Source organism: Chiroxiphia lanceolata, chromosome 14 (assembly GCF_009829145.1).
Source record: "Chiroxiphia lanceolata isolate bChiLan1 chromosome 14, bChiLan1.pri, whole genome shotgun sequence".
In the NCBI taxonomy this organism is placed as follows: Eukaryota; Metazoa; Chordata; class Aves; order Passeriformes; family Pipridae; genus Chiroxiphia; species Chiroxiphia lanceolata.
The window spans coordinates 12,685,038-12,703,221 of record NC_045650.1 but is presented as its reverse complement, the minus strand read 5'-3'; the positions used below and the strand labels follow the sequence as shown (position 1 = coordinate 12,703,221).

Sequence of the window (18,184 nt, the reverse complement as noted above, 5' to 3'; positions counted from 1 at the left end):
TAACATCCATAATGCATCTTAGAAATAAAAAAAAATTCTACTTTTGTGTTACAATTTTATCAGAAACTTTGAATTAAACAAGGCTATCTAATAAAATATTAGTGAAATATAGCTATGATAGCATCCATCCTATAAGACCTATCTCCAAACATTATGTAAGGAGGGTCAAATTCTGCCTTCAGATACATTTTCCTGCCTCCAGATCACCTCAGTGAAAGCAACGTGCAGCTCTGCTCATGGCAACATGCAAAAAAATTGCACAGAGCAAAGTAATAATGTAAAGATAGACAGAGGGATTATACTGGAGGTTCAAGCAAGCCAAGAAAGAGTATCTTTTCAGATGAGCTTTGCAGTAGGATAGAAGAACCAAGGAAAGAGAGAAATCAAGTTGGAAGTTCAAGAATGCTGGGTAAAAAAGCGCAGTTGCTAGCAGCAGGGAGAATATTGCACTCAGCTGTCAGAGGAGAGGTTCAGTTAGGCCAGCTGAGGGGATGTTAGGGACTGATGCTCCTGCTGACTCACCACAGCTCCTCCTAACAGAAGTAGGAATTTTGCAATCGTGCCAGCTAACAAGCTGTTTCATCTCCACTTGCCCTACCAGTCCTTGGGTTCTGCCTGAAACTGTAGCAGTTCACCAGTGACCTTGTGCACCCCACTAGTAGCTGAAGTATTTTAGGTGCTGCAAAATACAGGGTATGTGATTGCAGAAATTTTTTGGTAAGCCAGATAGGCAGAGCCAAAGTAGCTTTTGCTTTTTCTGCAATATGTGTAGTCATCAAACCTCAAAAGCTGTTTTGTATTCTGTGTGAGCTTGAGCTACATCATGTAATGCATCTTTAATCCTAATGGTGGGGTTGCGTACTGTTAGTCAGCAACCAGCCCTCAAGAGTACTGCAGTCAAGGTCTTCTTGTGTAAACTTCAGTCTGAAAGGTTGAACTCTGAGTAAAGGGCAGAGGCCTTCATCAGAAAGTGAATCTCTCTTCTTTTTACCCAGCCCAGTGCTAAGTTGGACAGAGCCGATGGTATCATCTTCTATTTGGTCTGTGGAGTAGGATCTTATAGCTGGGCATTACACATGGCAAATACAGCTGAGAACCTTGCAAAGGGATTTATGCTGTGGGAAATGACATTGTGGCCCACAGTTGAATTGCATTTTCTGTGCCCCTTTGTGCAAAAGGGGAAAATCAAAAGCCAGAAATCCACTAGAAAAGTCAAAGAGAGAATGACTCAAAAGAGAAGTTCTTTTGAGCTTTTTAATGAAATTCAGTACATACCTACTTATTTCTAAAGAGATTTGAGAGACAGAGATTTGAAAGTTTTATGTAATCTTATTTGGTGAAATAAGTGTATATTTAAAATGTAGTGTACATATGTTGTCGGAAACAAGATTTGTAGGAATTATGTATACCCTAGGTAAAAAGAAAAGTATCACAGAAAAGGAAGAGACAAGGTAGGGCTCTGTGTCTACTAAATAAACATTTATTATTCCCTGTAGTTAACTTCTGAAAAAGGTATATGGAGGAATGAATGGCTTTACTGGTGTATGTGGTCTGGTTAGTGTCAGAGTGACACCTGGATCTGAAGGTAATTTCTCGATAGCTAAAACTAACATAATAAAAATTGGAATGATTTTAAGACTGCAAGGTGACCAGGTTTCTGCAGTGCTAGAAGTCATTCAGTTCAACTCAAGCAGACCTTATTTTCACAGCAATGTGCTTTGTTCTCCAAGCACTCAGTTGTGCCCATTTTTTTGGTGCAAATCTGGCCCACCGGTGCCCCATGTCACCTCCCACGGACAGCAAGTCCGAGGCTGGCAGAGACCATCATTATCTACAACGCAGTTGGTGTTTCTCAGGGAGGAAGCTGACTGTCAAACATAGATACAGATACTTTTGCCAGCTTGCCAAGCTTTGGCACGAGCTATAAAAACAGCGGCACTTCCTCAGCCTGAAGGAAGATGAAGCAAGTAAATGATTGGAATTGGTGCGAGTGGATGACAACACGCACGGAGTGTGTGATCTGGAAAAGACAGGCAGTAAGGAAAAGGTGCAGTACACATTCAGCCCTTCGTTTGTGACATACCCTCTGCAGCACATGCAAATGCTGTCTTAGGAAATTATGTGTGCAGTTGTGTTTTGCTTCTAGTGTTGATCTGTTTGAAGTGCTGATGTAATTATTTGCATTAGTATAAATGAAATGTAAATTCTTTAGTTATCAGTCCCATTGAACTTTGTTCCCTTTTGTTGTTATTAACTCTTTAAATGATAATAATGTCTAGAAGCTCAAGCCAGGAGCAAGAACATCTGCTCTAGAGATGTCAAGGCACGTTGGGTTTTATTGTACCTTCCATATGTAGAAATAATTTGTCTTGCATTAAGAAGCTGAAAACTCAGACCTTAGCTCTGTGTGATCTGACTGAAAGACCATTTTCAAAGTATTAGCATGGTGCCTTGGTGATTTCAATCCTGTAGAATATGAAGTAATCCAGGCAGGTCTCTGGCTTGAGTTCTCACAACTGACACTGGAGTAAGCTTCTAATATCTCTTCTGGGGAGTGGGTATCTGCTGCCCAGTGATTTGTCTTCAGAGCCCAGATGTGATGGTGAGTCAGTGATTTGAGAATCCAGTAAATTTGGCTTTCTTCTTCTGAAGCCAATATAAAAAATATAAATGAGTCACAAATACTGTCACCTCACTAATTCAATAGTAATGCTCTCATTTGCTTCGTTTGGATCATGTAGCTGTAGTTGGGTGACCCAGGAGTGCACAGTTCTGGAATTAATGACTGTAGATTGGCAGCTTTGCTTTCCTGTGGTAGTTTTGGCAAGCCCTTGCAGGGAATCCATTCAAGGCTTGGGATTTTGTTAAATTTTTTATACTTTAACTTTTCAGCATGCAAGGGAGGCTTGTGAGCAAACACGTGGGAAATGGACTCCAAGTTTCTCAGTTGTCTTGAGATTTTTTCCTTGAAGTACGTGCAAGTGCAGAATAAAATTATGTACTTTCTTAATGCAAGACCCATTCTAGATCACACTTCTCCTGAGAGTCTCTGAGGTTCCTACATGATTCAGGAAGAGCAAATATATTGCCTTTTAGGCTCCCACTGTGGGCAGATCCTACTCAGTGCAAATTGCTGCATGTGGCTAAAGAGCTGCTGCTCGAGCTTTGCTCTTTATGTGACAATTTCAGCTCCTCAGTGGGGGTGATTCTCAATTCATATTTTAGTGGGTCATCTGTCCTCCCCGCTGACTTACTTCAATGCTAAGGCAACCTCTTCCTTGGAATACTTTGCCCTTCTCAGTAAGACCTAGGTAATTGTCTAGACTGACTGCAGTATCATATTATGTTAAAATAAGATCCTCTGTTGCTGTCTTTCTCCTACCATCCTTTGAGGCCTCAGATCAGAAACAAAGAAAGGAAAGCAGAAAACACAAATGGGTCTGCAAGCTAAGTAGAGTAGGCAGCCCCTGTGTATGGTAATAAGGATAATTTATAACTTCCTAAAAGGATTAGTTAGTAGATTTCATAGTGCATACATAAATAACAATTATATTTCTGTTAATTTGTGTTGTAAAATAATTACATGTATTTTAGATCTAGAGCCAGCTTTTTATCTGCAGTGCAATTCTAGAGTAAATCTATGGAGTCAGTGTTTTTACTAATGTTTAACCTAAATGAAAAGGTTTGGAAATGCAGTGGGCACATTTTTACTTAGATTGGGTTGGAGAGGTGAGAAGTTGTTGTCAGTACTTTAATCAACAAACTGAGCTCTTTGAGAGTCAAGAGCTGAGGAACAACATTGATGTAACATTAGAATCTGTCACACAATATTGAATTTATTCAACTGTTATCCTTTTAATTGCAAGTATTTCCATTAATTGCTGTAGAAATTCATCACCCTGACCTGGCTGAGCTCCAAAAAAAAGTGTGGAAACTAATTAAACATTGAGTTTTAAGGTAAAATAGTAAATTGCTCATTAGCCCCCTTGAAATGCTGATTTATTACTAACAGAACAAAGTAATACTTGACTTTGCAGAAACTAGGTCATCACATTCTTTCGTAGTCTTACTGAAGGTGCTGTAGCTTAGACATCAGTTAATTGGTCTTCATTTTTTTGCAGCAGTACACTTGTTTGGTTTAACCTGGCAACTACAACCTGTGGAAGGGCAGCTCTATGAAAATGGAGTTAGCAAAGGAAATAAAGGAACAGAATCCATGGATACTACTTACTCACCCATTGGAGGAAAAGTTTCTGATAAAACAGAAAAAAAAGGTATGTGTGAATGAGAAGACAGATGATGAACAGTTAAACATTGCTACTGTTCAGATTCTGTATTTGCTACATTTTGACAGTATTTTGAGTTCAGGTTCTATCTTCTTTAGTATAATTTTAAAATTGGTTTTAAAAGCTCATAACCAGATCGTTTCCATTAGCAGAACTCTCACTGAAATTAGCAACCAACTCAGACCATTAGGAAAGGAAGGTTCAGTAGCACAGTAATTGCCCTTCTTTTGTGAGAGAAGTGAGAGCATGTGGTTTCTGTCTTAGGGGAGGGGAGACCATATTTGCCTTGCTCCCACTTGTGCAGAGGTCTTCATGCTATGCCTGTCTTGCAGACCAAAGTCAATCTCAGGCAAAGTGAAACCCTTTGTACTGACAGGTCAGAATGTGTAGAGGGGTAGAAATCTTAATGCTTTTCAAGTCATCCAGTTCTTGAAGGCGTAAGCTAAAATACAGCATCCTGTCACATCCCAGCTGAACCAGTCACAGTGAATCAGCTCACAGGAATCTACCACGGCTTCACAGAACGCCTGAGCCAGTCTGGCAGCTCCCTGCTGCCAGGGGCACAGCCCTGCTCTGCCCTCCCACCTCCCTCTGTGGCTCCATACATCCCTGTGCCCACTGCAGGGATTGTCTCATGTATGACCGAGACACATCAGTTCCCTGTGGCAGCAGAAAACGGCTTTGTTAGAGAATGCAGGTGATCTTGTGCCATGGAAGTGGCTGAACCAGACCTCTTGAAGGGGCAAAGAAGTGCCAGAGCTGGGATAGGAAAGGAGTGGACAGTGCAACCAGGAGGATGAAACAGAGTGGACTGTCTGAGATGTGCAGTTCCTTCCTCCCAAGTCCCGTCATTTAATGTTGTAAGATCACCTGCTCCAGTATTAGTCACAGGCTCTGGCCCATGCTTCATTCACCACAGTGACGATGCTTTCTGACCATAAGAAGCAGGTGGCCCTCCCATTTCTTTTTATGATACTCAGAAAAAGCGCATAAATCAGATTAGATCAGAAAAACTGAATGCAAGTAGAATATGAAACCTAATCTTTCCAGTTGTAAAGTGGAAGGTAAAATTGTACTGATTGCTCTGCAATGATGTGAGATTTCCAGAGCTTTCAAATTTTAGAGCGGAGCAGGGATCTGATTTTGTGTGTTTCAGGTAAGATTTATGACTGAAAATATACAACAAAGTGGGACATTGTTGTACCAGTCCCTCCAGGAGGAAGATTGCATTACACATCAATAGTCTTGCAAATCAGTGTGGCACAACTGGATAGACATCATATTAGATAAATGTGCAATAGAAATGTATGTAAGGAGACAATGACGGTGTTATCCATTATTTTGTCCCTTAGAATGGATTGGTAGTGAATTGCAGTCAATGTTTTATACACTTTTATATTTTTGTCCTGGTGAACCATGGAAAATATCTCAAATAGTTCTTCTCAACTGCATTAAATCTTTTTGTCAATATATTACAGAATTAATAAACATTTTTCCAAAGCATTTGGCTTCCAAAGGAGGATGTACAGAAAAAAAGATCAAAAACCTTAAAAAATTAGTTGTTTGAAAACAGAGAAAAGGATATGTGTGTGAGTCAATAGAGACTCGATCTAGTAGGTAAAAACCCAAACCACCTGCCTTGCCCCAGGGAATCCCAATGTCTAGTGTAGCTACACAACTCCCCCACAACACTGAAGAGTAGAGGTCTGTGATAGCAGAGCCATTTCATTGAGGGCTTATCCAGCAGTTTCAGGTCAGTCATCAATATAGCTAAACTGTTGTCCTCTTTCACCTTTTGTGAGTAACACGGAATCCAGAGTGTATTTTAGCAAGAAGTATGCACTGGGAAAAACACAGGAAAAATCATGTGGAATTAGTACATGTATAGTCTGTCTCTGGCTAATTTTTGCTCATTTGATTTCTTTCTGTCACTTTTAATATATAACAGTAATTTTATTCCCAGTCCTCATAAAAAAATTTCCCTGTGGATGCGGTGAAAGGCAGCTTTTGGAAACAGGCAACTGCTTTCCCTACAGCAGGATACCACCAAAAGTTGATGCTTTGCCTGTAAACTTAAAGCCTCTGATGTGATTTCACAGGGATAAATAACTGTTGTCAGATACTGTGGCCTCCCATTTTCCCAACTCAATGCAGCAGTACAGAAGGCTTCTCCAGAGTTGAAAGCATATATTTTAACTAATCTTTTAATGAAAATCAGGTTTGCAAACCAGCAAGTCAGATTTCTTCAAGAAGTCACTTTATAACACACTGACCCACGGCTATGAGTTAACATTTTAATATGTAGTAATGTGATTAAAAAGTCAGACATCGTATTGATGCTGGTATTTACCAGGGGAGTACAAGGAGATTGATTGTTTCAGGATCAGTAATAATCAGCATACGGGTATGTTCTTGTGAAGGTAATTGGCACCACGCTGTTTGGAGTTTTTCTTTCTTGAAGCCAAGAGAAACCTGTGAATAGAAATCTATCTTCTGTTTTAGACTTCCAAGGAAAGTGTGCTTAGAAAGAATAGAGAATTAATACCAGTTGGCAATACTGGGAACTGTACAAGGAATTGAATATAGATAATTAAATGATACTTTGTCATAAGAAAAATGCTCTTAGAACAAGAGCAGAATTGTATTGCAGCACTGTAATTTTAAAAGCTTATTTTTGACTTTTTCAAGAAAGAGCAAGGAAGTACATGAGGATAGTCTGTGAAGAGTGTATCTTCAGATGCCTTTTTTGTCCGGCCAAATACCTACTTAATTCAACTAGGCACAGAAACAGAGCTAAATTCTTTTTCTGTAAAGAAGGCACAGTGGCTCAGTGAATATGAAAACATGCACTTCAGGCATGGCTTCTACAGTGGCCTTTCCATGCTGTGTGGTTGTCTGAAAAATTAGCATTTGAAAGGTAGAGATACTTCAACTGCATCCTATCAGTTAGTGGTAGATAGTATATAGATTTTCCTGTTAGCATTATCAACAGCAGCATGCACTTCTTTTCCATGTGATAAGTTGACATATAAGTGCATCTGGGTTTTTTAAAGTTTAGATAAAATTGTTTCTAAAGCAAAGGTATTTTCAGCCAAATGTGAAAAAGTCTGATGTGTTGTTTTGAGCCTAGAAACACTAACATGATATTCAGCATAATTTGATAACATCAGTTAGTGAAAATTCACCCAGACTAAAGATGTACTGCTTCTTATTTTCAACAAAAAAGCAGACCTTTTCACTTCAACAAAATAAGAAGCAGTTACTGTATTTTAAAGACCTTGAACACCGACCAATAATGCCATTAACTTCAAAAATGATACTGTATCCTTGACTTTTTACTTAGCTCTATCATCTTGTAATTGTTTCACATTAATTACCATATGTCAATAACTCCAAAAAGTTCCTTAGTGTTTTACTTAACCCCAGGTAATTGCTTGCAAAGAATCATTAAGATTTAATATCTCTGGAGTACTGGAAATACAGGAAAAGGTTTGTAAATTTACACAAGCCTAGTAGGATCTTTTATGAATTGGAGTGGGAAGGGATCCACTTTGATTGTCTAACGTAGAAAGTTTAATTCTCTTTTCAAACCTCAATATTCAAGATTTTTTCCATTAAGCAAACTGGGGAGTAGTCTCACCTTGGACATTGTTAAAGCAGCAATTTGGAAATATTTTAACTCACAAACTAAGGGGTGTATTTTCACAGTATTAGATTACAAGTTCTGTACACTAAAAATAGAGGCTTTTACGTGATGAGGTGTTAAAAGGTAGCTCCTGCTTCTTGCTGTAGGTTTGGTGACACAAAGCAGCCATAAAGCTGAAAGATCCAGTACCCTGGGAATTGCTCCTGCCTTGTAAATTAAATCTCTATTCATTAAGAATGCTAAGTACTTCCTACGCTAGTTAAAGCCTCTGTAAGGTCCCACTGAGGGTCTTTGTTATTAACACGTTCAGGAAAAGCTGGCCCTGGCTTTGCCGCTGCTGTTTTCATTTCCAGTGCCGATTTAAAAAATTTCACGTACATTATGTTGGATTAGAAATTTATATGCATTGTTGTAAAAGCTGAGAGTCCAGTCACTTTGCTCCTCAGTATTTTTCACCGTGATACTGGAATGAAATGAAACACAAAAGGGGATGGCTGCTGAATTCAATCTTCTCTTGACTCATCCTCCGATGGCACATACAATCCTGCTTTTATTCTAGTTGAGAGAAAGGATGGAAATGTCAGAGTTTTACAAACCTTTCAATGGAATTAGCTCAAATGTTAGCAGGATTGGGTCTGTGATTTGCAGCATGTCACGATGCTGATCACAGACAGGCATTAAAAAACACAAAGTTGGTGATATAAGCCAGCAAAGCAAGCCAGCTCCAATTTAGTTTGGCAAAGTCTTCTTTATGCATTCCATTTCCCTTTCTATTTCAGCTCTCTCATACCCGTGTGTGAAGTTACATATTGTAGATGTCTGCAAATTTATTGTTCAGCATTATGAAATTATGCCAGTTTTCTCTTCAGAGTGCTTGTCCCTGTCCTCGTGCCCCTATTGCGTTTTCATGCAGAAAGACCAAGCCAGAACAGATGTTCTTTATTTCTCCAGGACTAGATTATCACTACCATAATAAAACCATTAGGCATGGTGATTAATAGAAATCTAGGCTTTGCACACAGGCTCTGAACTACTGGATTTGATGGATTTTCTGTCCTCACTGGGGTCCATTTGTGTAGCTTATGCAGTGCCCCTTCAGCAGCAGTCTGAAATAGGTGTCAGAGGAGAAATGTCCCACTACCTTCTCTCTGTGTGTTCACAGTTGAATGTGTTTTGTTTCTATAGCTGATAGGTAAAGACCATGGTTTATGCAGCAGGAGTTCCACCTTTTCATATTCAGTGCAGTGTTCCAAGATTTCTAGGGCAAAAATGCCCCATGACACCTGTTGTTGGAAACATTGCATGCAGGTTTATTTGTATTTTCCAACATGTTCTGTAAAAAAAGCAGTTATTCCAGCAAAATGCCCTCTGTTTAGAAATTGGTTTTGTTATATTCCATTATATATCTAAGGTACATTTATACCTTGTGACCTGTTATCTCCATGAATACACAACCGACTCTTTTGTTTGTTTCTGGAAAATCAGTGTTTCAGAAGGGCCGGGCCATAGACACAGGAGAAGTAGAGATTGGAGCACAAGTTATGCAGACCATCCCCCCTGGTTTATTCTGGCGCTTCCAAATTACTATACATCACCCAGTGTACCTGAAATTTAACATCTCACTGGCGAAGGATTCTCTGCTGGGAATTTATGGCAGAAGAAACATCCCACCTACTCATACGCAGGTAATTTGAAATAATCCTGCTTCTATCATGCTTACGTTTTCAAGCAGCAGCGGATGTGAATGTTCACAATACATTTTCAAAGCAGGGAGGGAGGAAGAGACTGGCTGTAGCCACAAAAAGCAGTCTGGTAGTGCCTTTATTTTGCTGAGCTCTAGCTCTGTGCTCAAACCATCCCCTCTCGGGGGAAGGAACAGTGTCCTACCAGACAGGTCAGCAGCTGTGACCACGGGGATGTGACTGTCTGGGAGGCTGGACAGGTACACACCGTCCTGCTGCAGAGCTTCAGCATCTTCTGTGCAAGGGCAGTGGGATGAAGTGCCAGATCACCTGAAAATGCTTTAGTCTTTTTCTGACTCCATTAAAACAAACAGATTGCATAGTCAGTATAAAGAGTTAATAGCAAAGAAAAAAGCTCTTTCTGGTTTCTAAGATGATGATGATGGGGTTTTTTGAGTGCTTACTCCTGGGGATTTTGCAGGAGAAAACCTAGCTAATATTAAAATAAATAAATATTACTTATGCAATATTGCTGGTCACATGCAACTTTTTTTTTATAGACTCACTGTATTTGGCATATGAAGCTGTCATTTCTATAGATAATAGATTTTTCATCTTTCCTTATAACAGGATCACACTCCATAGAGTGTGATAAGCATACATGGAATAACGGAAAAATGTAAGGGTCCTCTGGAGATCATCTACTCTGACCTCAGAAATTATTTACTAGAGTTTTGGTATTAGAAATAAGCACTTTTGGTAGTTATTGACTTTAATTGGAGCTGGATCCTCAGTTGATCTGACATTGAACTTTACTGAAAATCAGAATGCTTAAAAACCCTAGAGAAATATAAACTTTTCTTGAACAGGGATTTATAGAAAGGTTTACATCTCTGATGCTTTGAGGTTAACAGGTCTTAAAGTTGTCAGCATTAAGCCAGTTAGGTATTAAGAACTTCCATGTAAAAATATATACTTATTTGTATTAATAAAATTAAATATAAATAAAAAGTATATTTAGGTTTTGATCTATGATATCGATAGTAAGGGCAAAGATTTAAAAATCTGGTATAGAACAATAGGTCCTTTAATTTGTTCTTGGCATTTGAGATGAATAGCTGCATAACATGGGAACTACAGCTTGGGAATCTTGGAATTATTCCCATTAAAGAGATGTAATTTTTGGAGTAAATGTTCTGTATTTGGTGCAGCAAGTCTGAATTTACGCTGCCACAGCAAACAGCAAGTTTTGATGCCAGATTTCTGACCTACCATAGTGCTTTTTATGTGTAACCTGAAGCTGAACAGACTGGGTTATGCAACTGCTGTCCACATTGGTGAATACTTAGGCAATTCCTCATAAGATTTCAACTGTTTATTCCTGTTTGAAGGAGACATGCAGAGTAGATTCATGAATATTTGCTAGCTGGTTAATTTTTGCTCATTATTATTTCAGTTTGATTTTGTAAAACTGATGGATGGAAAACAGTTAATTAAACAGGATCCAAAAAACTCAGAGGAGCCTCAGCAAGCTCCCAGGAACCTGATCCTAACTTCACTGCAAGAGACAGGTTTCATCGAGTATATGGATCAAGGAGCTTGGCATATGGCTTTCTACAATGATGGAAAGAAAGTGGAGCAAGTGTTTGTACTAACTACAGCAATTGGTAAGAGCAGTTACAGTCAAATTGTTATTCTGATTATTACATTGGAAAGATGCATTTGAAAATTATTGACCTTAGTTCCAAATTCTTTTAAGTATTGTCTTAAACATGTTTTATTTCAGCTTAGTTTAATTCACCTCAGTGGAGCAACTTCATGTTTAAGCCAATATTAGACAAATAGCAACATTTGTATATTAAAGATGGATGTTATCAAATTAATTAAGTGTGAAGTTTTTCTGTGTTAAGATTTTTATGTGATAGCTTAAATGCTTGAGTAACTTCTGGTGTTATCTTGTTCAAAATAAAAGAGATTATATCTGCCCTCTCTACTTAGATGGGAACCATAAATTCTACAAAAATTATCCAGGCTTTAAATTTTTATTTCCAGTATTTGAGTCAGTTAGAACTTAGAAAATCTAAAAGGTGGCTTTTGTGGATTTTGGTTGCGGTTTGGTTGTGTGGTTTTATCCAGTTATTCAAACGCACCATTTTGTTTGAAACACAGAGGGCAAATACAGGAGGCAGTGTCCTGATTGTATATCAGATTCCTACTGCCTTTTTAACACATATAGGTGGAAAAGTGTTTGCAGAGATAGGTGAGTGAGCAGTCCTCACACGTAGAGCTTTTTCAGAATTTAAATTTAGGTAAAGTGTTGTATTTATGACAGTCTCGGTTTGCTGCAAGACTTTAACCACTATACCCTTTAGTTAACCTGTTCTACCATATGTTTAGCAAGATGTCTTTACTAGTAATGGACATGCCATCTGCTCTTCAGAAAAAATGGATACTATTTTTACTTTGTGGTGAACACCTTGCAGAGCAGGACAGTATGATTCAAATAACAAGATTCTGAAGGACTTCTAGAAAAAGAAAATTAGAAATTGAGATGGAGTTTTAATGGCTGGTTTTGGTATAAAAGTTCATATCTGCTCTGTTCAGGAAAGTGAATCTTTTGCAAGCAAGAAAATATGCCATTATTCAATGTCATATGAGAAAATAATATTTAAGTGATTTGTGAAGCATGGTTGCAGATTCTGTACAAAGATTATAAAACCTGGCCAAACTCCAGCCCAGATCAGAATCCAAATTCCTGCCCCCTTGTTTATTTCTGCTGTAAGATAGCAGTGTTTATACAGGGGGGTTTCATTTAGTAGCATAAGCTCTCAAAAAAAAAAAAAAAAAAAAATTAAATTAATTGCTGCAGTTTAGTTCTTGCTGTAGTTGGTAAAAAGGAAGTTGTCCATCCCCTTATGTGGCCAATAGGCAGAACAAACCGTGTGTTAAAGAGGAAAGCATGTTAGACACAGTGCAGGCAGGAATCCTTATATTTCATCTTCAAAATGGCTGCAAGAAGACATTTTTGGGAAAAAGACTGTTCATGCTGCAGCAAGAATCTATTGCAGATGCATTTGAAAACAGTGCTAGCTATTTTGTTTTCATAACCTGGGTATCTACTTCTCCTGGGTTTCTTTGCAAAACGGTTCCTGGCTGTCTCTCTGGGGGTTTCCAAAAACAAAAATAAAAATCCTTGAGTATACTTCTTGCCCTTACTTCTGACTGGGCTGGTGTCATATTTTATGTCTCTGCTGACAAAGGAATCAGCCAGGACCAGAAACACTCAGACTAGAGCAAGAGCTTGGATGCATCTCTGCTGTGTGCTACTGTGAACCAGTCATGCCCTCCTCATCAGTGTGTGCTGGGTAGTATTTCAAGATGCTCACTGTTAGTTATGTACAAAACTGATTTTGCTGACCCTTTAGCTAAAGCTCGGATCAGACTTTCCCTTGAGGAGGGTGATTTGCATACAAAATGTAGCATGCCTCAAGTTTTGTTAGCTAAATAAAGGGCAGCCCAAACTGGACATTGCACTGAGGGGAAGTAACTTCTCAAACCATTAATTCTTTATTTCAGGTCAATGTAGGGATCATTTACCATGTGATTCCAGAAAACTGAGAAGGCAAGCAAGAGCACACACAGAGCAGGAGAAGAGTTGATAATGAACAGCAGTATGAAAAATTAATAACAAGCAGCATACCTGTGAAAAAACTTGCCTCTAAAAATGAGCTGGTTTTTTGACTTTGAAACAGACATCTGTGTCCAGGTTATGGGTATCTGATGAATAGATAAATATCAACTATCTCTTCTTTAGTATAAACCATAGCCCAAATAGCAGTAGGCAAACAGTAGGCATTTTCAAGAGGAACCAATCCTTATCTGTCCAAGTGCCCATAAATAAGATCAAAATACAGTTATTTCATTTATGTTTATTAGTTGTAGGATGTGCTTATAATGCATCATTTGACAATGTTTGAGTTTAAAAGCATAGCAAATTAAATATTCCAATGATACGCTCTTTCTTGAGAAAGCTTGTCCTCCCAAATCACTTGCTATGGACAGATACTCTTAAAAAGGATCTGGGTTTTCTTCTTTTTCCTCAACAGTTGTTATTTTGTGACAAAGGAGTCCTGTCTCCCATCTTCCTATAGTCAGAGGTACCTCCCCCATCTGTTAGTGCATTTAACAGTCACAGGTCCCCTCCCCTCCCATCCTGCACAGCACCTGCGTGGGCTGCAGAGCCCCTCAGTCCTAGAGCTGACCTGACAGTGACCTGCTCCATGCAGGATCATCTTAGCTTGAATTTACTTCATATTCTTTAGTCAAACCCTATATTAATCAGTGAATCTACTGCTTTCCTGTAGGAAATACAGGTGTAAATTAAAACCTGCTAATCCATGTACAGATATGAGCCTGTCCTCAGATGTGTGAGGTTAAGTGGCTTACTATCCAAAGCTGTGTGATAAAATGTAGGCAAGTTTAAGATCAGAACTGAAGGTGGGTTTTTTTCCTTCAAATCTAGTTCTTAGTCCTTTATTGCATTGAATTTCATCACCGTACACAAGACTATTTTTTTGTTTATCTGATTGTATAGAAGTGGAAATCCTGCCCTTCTCCAAAGGATTCAATTCACATGGTTCAAATGAACACCATAGAAGGCAATTTACTCTATAAACAGGTTTCAAACAAATTACTTCAGCAATAAAAGAAAGTGTTTAAGGTGGACATTTTTCAGCAAATACTCAGGATCCTGCAGTGCTTTTAATGGTGGTAAATTTTACATGAACACTTACTTTAAAAGCTTTTTGGTGTAATATAAATGATGCACCTGTTATCTCAAAGCTGTCAGGACAAAATCTAATAAATATTTGTAAGCTGCTTGAACAGGAATTTTGTTTTATGCTCCCTATGAATGAAAATGGGCTTTTTACTGCTTCTGCACCTATTTGTATGTTGAGATGTGTCCTGCAGAGTGAGGTGAAGATGCCATTCATTTCAAATTCAACCAATTTCTGTTTTTCTTTGTGCACAATTTTCTGAATAAACAGAAATCCTGGATGACTGCTCTACTAATTGTAATGGGAACGGAGAATGTATCTCAGGGCACTGCCACTGTTTCCCGGGATTCCTTGGTCCTGATTGTGCAAAAGGTAATCTCATATTAACTGACCCACAGTGCATGACAGGGATCATGATTATGGTGTGTGACTGCTGGGCTTGCAAAGATTCAAAGTGATTAAAGGAGATTAAATTCCTTTTTCCAGCCAGATGGCAGATACAGTATAAGCACACATGTGGAAAGTTTCTTGATGCTGTACTTGAGTTAACATGCATCAACCACTTCTCCCTCCCTGACTTTCAGAGTTAATAAGTTCCTCCATCCCTCTTTGCATCCTCTCCATAATTGTAAAATACGCTTTTTATTAAGTGTGTTAGCTTTGCATAATGTTTTCTGTTATTTAAAAGTGACAAGCAGTTTCACTCTGGAGAAAACATAAGTAAATCAAATGCTTCTATGGTCTTAACTTGAATAGGGTGTAGATAAGAAACCTAAAGCAGCTTACAGACAGTTTTCCAGCTTTAAGGCAAAAAACATGTTAAGTGACCTTATTTCTTTTTCAGATATTTCTGTCGGTATTATCCATCATCTGCTGCATATGATGTCCAGAAGTTCTCATGTTTTTCCAATGTCTCCTCAAATGTAGGGTTGACTTTATTTTTTTTTTTTTTAAGACCTCAATTGGCTCAGAAATAGATACTGGATTGTAAAACTAAGATTCCACATTGCTGGTTTACATACAGATTAGTAATGGTTAAAACCTCAGTAACATCAAGTCTTAGACAGAAAAAGGGCAGGATCATCCTTCAGTACACAGGAAAGAAATATTAAACTTACTGAAAATCATAAGCAGGCATCACTGCAAGTTTTCTGCAGAGGCAAATCAAGGGGAGAGAATTATTTTTATCTTCTAAGATATCCCATTTCAGGTCAAAATTAAGGTATACAAGTGAGACAGACTGAGGAGATGAGGACATTGTATTACTGCTGCACTACCTAGTTCAAAGATTTCAGTCTGTTACAACCCTTGAACCAAATGGAGGATCGAGGAGCTGGAGTGGAAAAGCAATTTTACAGAACAATAAATGCAATAAATGTTAATCTATGTAAGTATGTAAATACATTAAAAAGGTCAATCTGCCTTCTTCAGATTCCTGTCCAGTGCTGTGCAGTGGAAATGGAGAATATGAGAAAGGTCACTGTGTGTGTCGAAATGGGTGGAAAGGACCGGAGTGTGATGTTCCAGAAGAGCAGTGTATTGATCCAACCTGCTTTGGCCATGGTACTTGTATCATGGGTGTCTGCATCTGTGTCCCTGGATACAAAGGAGAGATTTGTGAGCAAGGTTGGTGAAGTTTCCTTCTCTGTAGCTAGGGGGGTTGATTTTTGTCTTTAATCTCCACTCCTGTTTCAAGGTAAATAAAATCTCACATATGTGAGTATGTGAGTACTGCTTTCTGTGAAGCAGTACTGACTGTTTTGCTCAAAACTACCTTTCCTTTACTGCCTCATAGAAAGTAATGTTAAAATAGAACATTTTGGAAGGTAAAGGTATTCAGGTCTCGGTAACAGTCAGTGGGCTGATCACATTTTTATTCAGAAGGATAAAATTATTTATCACTGTCTAATAAGACCATCTAATATTTGTAGCATGGGCAATCCTCTGAAATACTGAGTTTCTCTTTTGGTCCAAGGGGACTATACTTCTCGGATGATTTCTGTACTCCCCCTCCATTGAAGCTCAGTAGCAAGACCAGAACTGGGTGGAAGTTTTTGCCAGCAGTGTATTCTCAATCTTCTGAAAGTTTCCTGGAAAACATCCCAGGAAGCAAGGATTTCTTTTTTTTCTGTGAAACTTGTGAGACCAAGTCTTAATTTTTTTATCTCCGCTTTTCTTCTGTCAGGCTCCAGATACTATTTTCAGGAAGGGTGGCTGGTGTCCCCAGCCCTCCTTGCTACCTGTAACCACGGTCCCTTAGCACACACCATCAGAGAGCCTGCCCAGGCTTTTTTACTGGGCTAAAAACTCAGAGTAAGGCAGTCAGAAGATCATTTAAACAAAATATGATGTGGTTGTTCTCTAGAGCAATCAGATGATCGTAATCAGCTTTTCCCTTTCTTCATTCTGCCACATCTTAGATTTTTCTGACAATATAAAGCCAAAAGTGCAACAAACAGGCTCAGTTTACTAGAGCATATTGTGTAATTCTGTTATCATATGTCATTTTTACTGGGAGCCTGTGTTCAGGGTACTAAACTGGCATCCTTTAAGGCTTGGCTAATAAAAAGTGGGAAATTATGAGAACAAGTAACTGTATTTTTACTGGTTTTGGTTCTGATGTGTCTCTGCCCTCATGTATAGACAGAAGCAGTTGTTGTTTCCCTCTTAGCATGTCTGAGATAGCTCATCAGCTTTGACTTTATTCCCCTGTGCATAGCCTTGGAAAGCAGAACTCTTCCTCGTGCTTGCCCTGATTTGATGATTTTTCACTAGTCCCCTTAGCCTGAAGCTGGTGACAGCATACTTTGTACTTCCTGCTATATAGATTTTCGGTAATTCTTTTGAGTAGCACACAGAGGAGGCTTTTTATGTGGCTTGAATTCTCTAGTCAGAAAAATGTCCAGGATGGATCTGATGGATCTGACATACCTGGAATGGTTTTTAAAGGGACAATCAAGAGAACACGTCTGACATAGTCACTTGTTAGTAGAAAACCCAAATGGGGAAAAGCAGGTAATACACAGATTTCCTCACTGAGGCCATGCTGCTGACAAACCTGTAGCTGGTGAGAGGCTGACTGCTGGTTTTAGTTGCTTTGTTTCTTGCCATAATGTGACACTGCAAAATGGTTAGGGAAAAAAATTGACGTAAATGTACTCAGAGAGCTATTGAAACCAAGAGTGTGAAAACACTGGATTTTTATAGTAAACAACTTGTTTAAATTAAAAAAAAAAAAAGGTGAAATTATGTAGAAATATGGTGGGTGAAACAAACCTGTGTAAACCGAGTATGGTGGGTTTTTATTGTATCGTTGTGTGCTTGACATGACTGTTCAGTTGGTATTGTACAACATAATTTGTGCAGTAGTGAGATAATTCTGTCACAAAGTAATTGAGATTATATTATTGTATGTAAATATGATTTTAGTCTTCTAGCAGTACTGTTAACATAGTGGACATAGTAACAGATGTACTATCCAGGGAGCACCAGTAGCTGCATATATTCATTGCTGTGGGAGTCCTTTGAATTTGTCCTGTCAGATTATCTTTCCTAAAATGGAGTCCCTCCATTAATTTTAAAATATCAGCAAAATAAAGAGCTGTCTCAGGACGAGAGAAAATTGTCATGTATTTTTGTCCTATGCTTAGCAAGATGTGCGTTGTCCAGAAGCACTGATTCCCCTCTTTCAGAATTACATGGTGCTATGCACAAGCCTGGAAGGCTGAAAAAGATAAAAAAATAAATCCTGAAATTAGATCTCGAATTGGTGGTGTAGCAGTTCAAAAGAAA

At 38.6% G+C, this 18,184-nt stretch overlaps 1 protein-coding gene across 1 annotated transcript in view; it reads left to right on the top strand.

Moving 5' to 3' along the window:
* TENM1 (teneurin transmembrane protein 1) overlaps positions 1 to 18,184 on the top strand; it is a 761,012-nt gene that overhangs the window by 625,207 nt on the left and 117,621 nt on the right. Inside the window, 5 exon segments of the mRNA XM_032701921.1 lie at positions 4,122 to 4,274; positions 9,418 to 9,617; positions 11,071 to 11,281; positions 14,663 to 14,764; positions 15,824 to 16,018. Of these exon segments, the coding sequence (XP_032557812.1) occupies positions 4,122 to 4,274; positions 9,418 to 9,617; positions 11,071 to 11,281; positions 14,663 to 14,764; positions 15,824 to 16,018 (861 nt within the window).